Raw genomic sequence first — 8,688 nt, 5'->3', positions numbered from 1 at the left:
TCAAAGTGCAAGTAAATAGGTACCACTCTGGCGGGAAGGTAAACGGCGTTTCCGTGCACTGCTCTGGTTCACCAGAAGCGGCTTAGTCATGCTGGCCACATGACCTGGAAGCTGTACACCGGCTCCCTCGGCCAATAAAGCGAGTTGAGTGCTGCAATGCCAGAGTCGGCCACGACTGGACCTAATGGTCAGGGGTCCCTCTACCTTTACATATTTATGTATGCTACTACAGCAGCTAGGATTTTGTTAGCTCAGAAATGGCAGGTGAGTGAGGTCCCAAATAAGGAGGGTTGGCAATTAAAAGTGATGGAATATGCAGTTAGCTGGTCTAACAAGTAAAATAAGAAAACAAGAACAAGTATACAAAGAGGAATGGAATTTTTTTGTGTAGTATCTGGAAAACAACTGTAAACATGTGAACAAGATAGTAGGATTAAGGTAAATTCAATAGTGTAACATATAACAAAGGAATAATAAAGGAATAAGGGTGTTAAATAGATATATGAGAATATGTGGGGTAGGTGGGAAAATTAAAGGAACCACGGAAGGGGAAGATGGGAAGTCGTAGATGATAAAGAAAATAAAAACTGTTGGTTCCATTTAATTATTTGACAAATGTAGATACTGCTTTATCAAGAACAAGATTGGGAAGCAGTGTATATAAAATATTCATTAAAAATAATAAAATCAAAAGATAAAATATAAATCAACCTAAAATTTATCAAAATACAAATAAAACCCATTTTGAAACAAACATCTGTAATACAATCACATGCTGTGGTACCTTGGGTTACAGGCGCTTCAGGTTACAGACTCTGCTAACCCAGAAATAGTACCTCGGGTTAAGAACTTTGCTTCAGGATGAGAAAAGAAATCGTGCTCTGGCGGCACGGCAGCAGCGGGAGGCCCCATTAGCTAAAGTGATGCTTCAGGTTAGGAACAGCTTCAGGTTAAGAACGGGCCTTTGGAATGAATTAAGTACTTAACCCAAGGTACCACTGTATTAGCATCTGGGAAAAGCAGTACAGCAAAGGTGCTTGCATAATGGCAACGATCAGGGTGTTTAAAAGACGGTTTAGGAGGCAGAGGCCAAACTGCAGGGAGGGCAGTTGCCTTTGTGTGCTCCCTGGGGGCACCTGGTTGGCCCCTCCTGGTTGCTGGCCCTGGACAGAAGGCGCTTTGGCCTCTGATTCAGGAGAGCTGGGCTTAGAACATGGTCAGCAAGAGGCTTCACAACACACTCCAGGGTGAAATGAGGCTGTGGCTGTCTCTCAATTCCTTGAAGATGTCATAAAAGCACCTGCTGGGTAACTGGCATTAGTGCTACAAGACGAAAACAGCAGGACGGTTTCGCTGGCAAAGCACCAGAAACAGTCACCAATCCCTAATACTAGAACACCAGTGGCTAAGTGTGCACCATCACCCCAGAAATCACAATGGACTGGCATTTGCATGAAGGAGGTGCAGGAAACTAAGACGAGCAGGAGGAATTGTGAGGTTCTCCAGAAAGGCAGAGCCAGCACTGAACTGAGGGGAAACAGGAGTTTTCTGGGTTCTCTTGGAGATGCCTGAAGCAGAGCTTCTAGGTTGAACAACAATGTGAGACAGGACCAGGAGAGACACACGGGATTAAGTGTAGAGAGGCAGTATATTAAAAGCTCCAAAAGAGATTCTTACGCTAATTCTGTTTAGTTTCGGAGCTTAAAAAAGGAATCTGGAAGAAAATACAAATCTATCAGGAAAATGAAGGCAAAGTAACAGGAAATTTGGCAGGTGTACTTCTGCCTACTCCTTGCTCCAGTCTGTGCATGTTTTTGTGTAACACGATCATGTCTGCCTTATTTTTTCTTCTTCCACAAACTCCTGAGCCTCCAAGGTTGCAGCCCATTTTCCTCCCAGGGGACTCACTCCATCCCCTTCATGCTTTTGCTGGCCCTTCCCTGAAACTTCCCCGGCTCTCTCCTTTTTGAGGTGGGGCGACCAGGACAGGACAGGCTTCCAAGCGGGTAAAGCTGCCTTGACAAGAGTCAAGTGGACCTCGGGGTTTGGCGGAAGCGCCCACCGAGCAAGTCAGCCATGCAGTGGAGCTGCTGGCCAAGCGGACGCGGGGTTTTGTTGCCTGGCCCCAAGGATCGCGTCCTCTGGATGGAGAGCAGCTGTGGGAGGGACTTGGATCCCCTTCGGGGGTGGAAGCCTGCAGACAAGGTGGCGAAGGGCTGAGGAGGGCCGGCCGAAGGGGCCGAGGGCCAAGCTGGCCAGCAGACGAAGCTCTGTGGGCCTCCTCGAGAGCAGGCCTTTCCGGGGACGGAGGGGGGACGGAGACACTGCTGGGCTCTAGCGCTTTGCCAGCCGGAGGTCCCGCCAGAGAGAGAATTATTTCACTATTAATATACTTCCACGTCATTGTATTTCAGTTCAACAATTACTTTGATAAAATGCATATTTTGTTATGTGCAAATGAGGTCCATAAATGACCACCTGGCATATATTCAACACAAAACACAGCAACCATTTGTTGGGGATGTTACGGTAAAATCTGGGTGCGGGGTTACTCTGCCACCCAGCTCGTCGGACTAAGTCCGCGGGTCCCTGCGGAAGAAGATGAGCTCAGCCGGAGACAGGAGCAAGTTGCAGGAGATCCGAGTTTATTGCGCAACAGGTTCAAGGCGAGATTGAACAGCGAGAAAGGGGTGACATGAACTTTTGAAATTTCCCTCCATGTCCCAGAATACAGTGCAAAATACATCCCAGTTACATCATGAATACATTAAGAAGAGGTTGGGTTACACAGATTACATCACGAATACATTAGGAAGAGGTTGGGTTACACCGGATTAACATATGGAGGAGGGAGGGGGGAATATGCAGAGCTGGAGATATGCGCAGGTAAGCACATCCTGAGAAGACAATGGTCCATGTATGCATAGTCTGTCACCTGGCATCGCCCGGAGGAAGGGCTTGGCAGAGCGATTTGACAGGATTAGGGTCTTGACACCTTGCTCGAGGGATTATGGAGGACAGGGGAGGTGTCATGGAGTCCTAGAGAAATTGAGCAAATTGGCACGTTGGTTTTCTATGAATTTGATAGATTTTAGTCCCTTTTGACATTGACAATTGGAAATAAATGGATATATTGTAGTGAAGAAGAAGAAGGTGAAGAAGACATGCCCGCCCCCCCCCTATCAGGGACAAGGGCCAGCTGGCCATAGCAAGGGCCCCCTTCCTTCCCTCCCTCCCTCCAGGAACCTCCCTCCGCCCCTTCCGCGCCCCCGTTCCCCGGGCGGGCGGCCAAGCGGAGGCGCCTCCCTCCCTCCCTCCCTCCCTCCCGGACTCCGCCCCCGCCGGTGCCGCGAGCCAGGGGCGCCCCCTTGTGGCCGCCAGGAGAGCGGCGCCGGAGGCAGCCCCCGTGTGGCGCCTGCGCAGTGCCGCGGGGAGCCGCGTGTCGGGCAGGCGAGCGGGGCGGGGCCGAGGCGCGTTTCCCGCGCAGCTGCGCTGAGGGAGCCAGGAGGAGGAGGAGGCCTCGGTCCCGCCATGGCTTCTCCGGCCAGGGCCCTCCGGCCGCGCCGCTCGGCCCCCGCGCCGTGAGTCCCCGAGGGCCGGCCGGCCGGGCGAGGGCGGGCGGGCGGGCGGCGTGGGGCCGGGCCGGGCCGGGCCGGGCTGAGCTCCCTCTCGGTCCGCAGGGCGACGGGCAGCGACGCCTCGGAGGACTCCGGCGACCGCGCCTTCGAGGACAGCCCTGGCGGCAAGGCCGGCAAGCCGCGGCCCCGCAAGGCGCAGGTAGGGAGGGCCGGAGGGAGGCCCCGGCGGGGTGGGGCGCCGCCAGGCCTGGCTGGGGCTCCCGGCTTCCTCGCCCTCTCTCTCCGTCCCCTCAGGCGGCGAGGCCAAGGGCGGCCCCCAAGGACCCTCTGCCGGCCCGCGCCGAGCCCAGCGGCGGCCTCTTCCAGGCGGTGAAGGCGGGCGGGAGCGCCGCGCAGGTGAGGGGCAGCCGAGGGAGCCGCGCGGAGAAGGCCCTGCTCTGGGCTGCCGTCGGGGCAGAGAGCGGGGAGGGAGGGCCCAGCCCGGAGAAGGCGCCCCCTCCTGCTCAACCCGAAGCTGCTGCTTGAGCTCCATGGGATGCGCCAGCAGCCGGCCCCAGGGGAGCTTTGGAAGGAGAGGGAAAGATGTGCCTCCACCCCTGTCCTATGTGCTGGAGTGGGAGAGCTGGCTTGGTGGGCTGCAGTGGAGCAAGGGTTGGCTTTTTGAAAGGAGACTTGGGGCAGGTGAGAGGGGCAGGGTTGGCTGGAGAAAGATAAGGAGCAGGGATATGCGGCGGGGGGGGGGGGGGGAGGCCTTAGGGGAAGGTGTCTTAGGGGAAACGCAAATCCTCTAGTATGCTTGTGCTCTTGTGGGTCTCGCATCTCTCTCTTGTTTCTATGTGCGTGTCCTTGCCCTGCTCCCTTTGCCTACTGCCATCCTCTGTCAACTGCCACAGTCTATAGTTGATGACTGGCTTGAGAGTTACAGGAAAGACAGGGAATCTGGGTTTCTGGAGCTGTTCAACTTCATTGTCCACTCCTGTGGTTGCAAAGGTGAGTTTAGAGTGGAGTGTTGTGCTTCTGCGTACTCTTGCAAAAGCTCTCCTGTGCTCCGTCCCCCTTCCAGTTGCATGCTTGCTCTGCAGTGATGTGAGGCTGGACGGGCGCTCTCTCCCTTCTCTTTCCCCTCCACGGCCCTGCAGGTGTAGTGACCCTGGAGATGCTGAGAGGCCTTCAGAACTCGGAGATCATCCAGCAGCTGACAGAATCATTTGATGAGGTGAGAACTAAGGAAGGGGATGTTTCTGGGGAGGTTCAATCCAAACAGTCGCCTTGGAGGGAGGGTGGCAGAGACAAATGGTGGACTCAGACAAATCTTTTCCTAGGGCTCAGCAGAGTACCCACTGTTGTTGAACACCCCAGTCTGGCGGCGGTTTCGGCAGGGGTTCTGTGAGCTGTTGGGAGTTCTTGTGCACCGAACACAACATGCTGTTCTCTATGATGAGTATTTGATGGGTAGCCTTGTCGCCCTGCTTACTGGCATGTCTGACTCCCAGGTGCGTGCTTTCCGCCACACAAGCACCTTGGCAGGTAGGAGAGTAGTCTGGGTTTGGGTGGGCAGATGCATCCCTTTCTGAGAGGAGCTGAGAAATGCCATGCTATGCTTCATCTTTTCCTGTAGCCATGAAACTAATGACAGGTTTGGTGCGTGTAGCTCTGAGTGTCTAACTCACTGAGATAGGGCCAGAGCTTGCTCACTATCAGCTCAGACCATGTGCTTAGAGCTATTTCACTATATTTTGTCACCCAAGATTTCTGCTGCATCTCCCACAGGGCGTGTTTTCAGAAAGACTGGTCCAGCGCACCACTAGTGAAATGCTCAGTTTATCTAACATTCAACCACAAAGGGGTTCCAGCCTAAACACCCTTTCCACATTTGCAGTCCTGTCCCATCTCCTGTCTTCGTTGTACTCCTATGAAATACAACTTGGACTCAGAAACCCCTCCAGGAGAAAGCGGAATGAGGAATAACCTCTGCTTTCTGGCCTCACCAGGCATCTTGGAAACCAGGGAGCCAGAGAGCAAGAAAATAAACTGGAAGGGGAGCATGATGCTCAAACCACATTTGGGGCGCCTGCAAATTACAGGGACAGGCAGGTGTTTTGCCTTAGGCAACCTCGGTCTTGCACAGATCAATTCCATTAATGATGGTAATTTGCAGCATAAGTAGTTTATGTATGAACCAGAACCACAACAAGGAGCATTGAGAAACTCTCATGCCAAGGGTTATCCCTCTGCAGCTTCTGTTTTCAGGGTTCTGTTATTCTCCTTCATTCTGCAATTTTTCTGGGGAAACTTAACTTTACTGCCAGCTTCCCAAAGGGAGAAGTTTTGTCTTTTTTCTGCTTTTGGTCCTACTTTGGTGTTACCCTCTGGACTGCCAATCCCAGCGTCATAACTGCAGGTGAGGGGGAGGCAGGTGCCCCAGTGAGGATTTTTCTTTTGAACATCACGAGAGCTGGAAGGCAAATCCTCAGAGATGCCCTTCCCCCAAAGCCATTGGGCCTCATTGAGAGGAAGGGGGAGAGGAGCTAACAAGGATTAGTCTTGGCCGTCTTCCTTCTTGCGCAGTCCCTGGGTTGGGGCTCGCCTCAGTGGGCTTGGGGCATTTCACCCCTGGCTTTTCTTCCTCTGCAGGCAAAGGCAGAGGTGAGAGTCTTGGACTGGGGCAGTGGGACACAGATCCATTGGGGCTCAGAGTGCCACGGAGGGGGTGGGGATGAGCCACCACGCATCTTTCCTTGGGGAGCTGCTCTGCCAGAGCTGCCCTGATGGAGGCCAGCACAGCCAAGGGGATCCAGTGGCGCTTCCCTGGCTGGGCCACCCACAGAGCAAATCTCCTTGCCACACCTGCCCAAGGCGGCTCATTGGGAAACTGCTGAACATGCAGGGGGCCAGCAGGACGCCTGAGCAAGAAAGAGAACCCCACTGCAGCCTGCCTGGCCCAGCTGCGGGTGGGGAACAGAACCGGGTGTGCTGGGGCACAGGTCTGCTTGCCTCAGCTGAAAAAGTGTGGGCGATTAGCAGCCAAACAAAACAAAAGCCTATTCTTGCTAGTTAGCATGAGAAGGGGCTAAGATCACAGAGCAGTACTGCTGACGGGCAGAGACTCAGACCATAGAAATACAATTAGTTAGAGAGGGCTCTCTCTGAGGCTTAGAATAAAAATTGCCAGCAGCACCTTAGAGACCATCTAAGTTTGTTCTGGGTAGAAGTTTTTGTGTGCATGTACAAACTTAGTTGGTCACTAAGGTGCTACTGGACAATTTTTTAACTTATTTTGACTGCGTCAGACCAACACGATTACCTACCTGAATCTGAGGGTTAGGGTTAGGTTGGCAGTCCAACCTAAAAAGTGCAGGTTCTTGCTAGCTAGCAGGAGAAGGGGCTAAGACTACAGCTGACTGCTAAGGACCAAGACCATCAAAATGCAATTGGTAGAGAGGACTCTGTGTGATGTCATTTCCCCTCCTCTCCTGGGGGCCTCCTGGTACTTCCTGCTCCTCTCTCTCCCTTTGGCCAGCCAAGAGGGCAGACGTTCCCTTTGCCTGCTCCACTGCAGGCAGATGCCAGAAACTGGTTATACAGCCAAGCTCGGCTCCCAAACGCCTCCGTTTTGGAACATTTTGGCTCCCAAACACCAAAAACCCAGAAATAACTGCTCCGGTATTTGAACAATTTTCAGAAGCCGAACAGCTTCTGTGGAGTTTTTTTCTTTTATCTCCATTGACTTTGCTGGCCACCCTTTGATCCTTGGTTGTTGAACGTTTCGGAAGTCAAACTGTCTTCCGGAATGGATTACGTTCGACAACCAAGGTTTGACTGTACTGTAAAGGTAAATATTGTTGGGGGATTGATCATTTGTTTTACAGACAAGTGAGTGAGTTTCTGTTCTGTATGTGATGCAACTTTCAGATGCTGGCCAGAAAAACCAGAATGGTTACACTGCTGCAATATAAGAATGAGATCATTGTCAGCTTGCAGCATCTGGAAAAATAGCCTTGAAAAACTGTGCTTTTTATTATTTTATTATTTCTTGAGTTTATATACCGCCCTATACAGTGGTGCCCCGCAAGACGAATGCCTCGCAAGACGGAAAACCCGCTAGACGAAAGGGTTTTCCGTTTTGGAGGTGCTTCGCAAAACGAATTTCCTATGTGCTTGCTTCGCAAGACGAAAATGTCTTGCGAGTTCCTGCGGGGTTTTTTTCCTCCCCCCCCCTTTTTCCCAAGCCGCTAAGCCGCTTATCAGCTGATCTTTAAGCCGCTTAACAGCTGATGCTAGGCCGCTTATCAGCTGATCTTTAAGCCGCTTATCAGCTGATCGTTAAGCCGCTTATCAGCTGATCTTTAAGCCGGCTAAGCCGCTAATACTGTAGCGCTAAGCCGCTAAACCTCTAATGGGCTTTCTTCGCAAGACGAAAAAACCCGCAAGACGAAGAGACTCGCGGAACGGATTCTTTTCGTCTTGCGAGGCACCACTGTACCTGGAGTTTCTCCTTAGACTACTGCTGTGTGCCATAGTATGCTAAGTGAGATGTTCCACTGTTGGGACCAGCAGCCATAAATGGACTTTCTGTATATATTTCAACAATTACGCTTAATACGGGCAATAAAGAGCTTATTGCTTGGACTGCTCTTGCGTCTTGAGCTGTTTATCCATCAGGGCAAATCCGCTTGCAAAATCTCAGAGGTATTTTGCCTGCATAATTTTTACTCCTGGCATTGCTGTGAACCAATGCATGATAATAAGTAAATTATATTTTAAACTTACTTCCCAGGTTGTTGACTTTGTTAATCAGGGTAAGAAAGGGAGAGTCAGTTGAGTTGATAGCTGGACTTGCTCAAAACAAGGTTTCATAGCCTAATCCCTGTGCTTTTAATGTTGCAGCCAAGGATGGGACCCCCCCCCCTTTGGTGTCCTCTGCTCTGGGCTGTTATTGGGGATCCACGGATTACACACACATGAAGGAGATGGATGGTTGGTGAAGGAATGGCCGCTACTGCTTCAACCATGACGGTCCCTGGCAGGGCTTCGCTGCCCCACAGGGGACTTTCCTTGCCAGGTTCCAGCGCCCCCTTCCTGCATAGAGGCTGGAATCCCCCCCCCCCCC

The 8,688-nt window shown here is 52.2% G+C and overlaps 1 protein-coding gene across 1 annotated transcript; it reads left to right on the top strand.

The window, feature by feature from the left end:
* The first annotated feature begins 3,509 nt into the window (after positions 1-3,509).
* On the top strand, positions 3,510-7,443 carry LOC308480459 (cohesin subunit SA-2-like). Its single transcript, XM_081011963.1, has 7 exons — positions 3,510-3,581; positions 3,681-3,777; positions 3,873-3,974; positions 4,472-4,568; positions 4,718-4,794; positions 4,901-5,105; positions 5,197-7,443. The coding sequence occupies exons 1-7, from the start codon at positions 3,532-3,534 to the stop codon at positions 5,241-5,243; spliced, it is 675 nt and encodes a 224-aa protein (XP_080868089.1). The 5' UTR covers positions 3,510-3,531; the 3' UTR covers positions 5,244-7,443.
* Positions 7,444-8,688: the final 1,245 nt, after the last annotated feature.

This window comes from Podarcis pityusensis (assembly GCF_964106645.2).
Source record: "Podarcis pityusensis genome assembly, chromosome: 6".
NCBI classification, from domain to species: Eukaryota; Metazoa; Chordata; class Lepidosauria; order Squamata; family Lacertidae; genus Podarcis; species Podarcis pityusensis.
This window is presented reverse-complemented; position numbering and strand designations above follow the sequence as displayed.

Coding starts and splice junctions, on each gene's coding strand:
- LOC308480459 (XM_081011963.1), top strand. CDS start 3,532: ATGGCTTCTCCGGCCAGGGCCCTCCGGCCGCGCCGCTCGGCCCCCGCG. Junction 3,778..3,872: donor CGCGGCCCCGCAAGGCGCAG/GTAGGGAGGGCC, acceptor CCGTCCCCTCAG/GCGGCGAGGCCAAGGGCGGC. Junction 3,975..4,471: donor CGGGCGGGAGCGCCGCGCAG/GTGAGGGGCAGC, acceptor CAACTGCCACAG/TCTATAGTTGATGACTGGCT.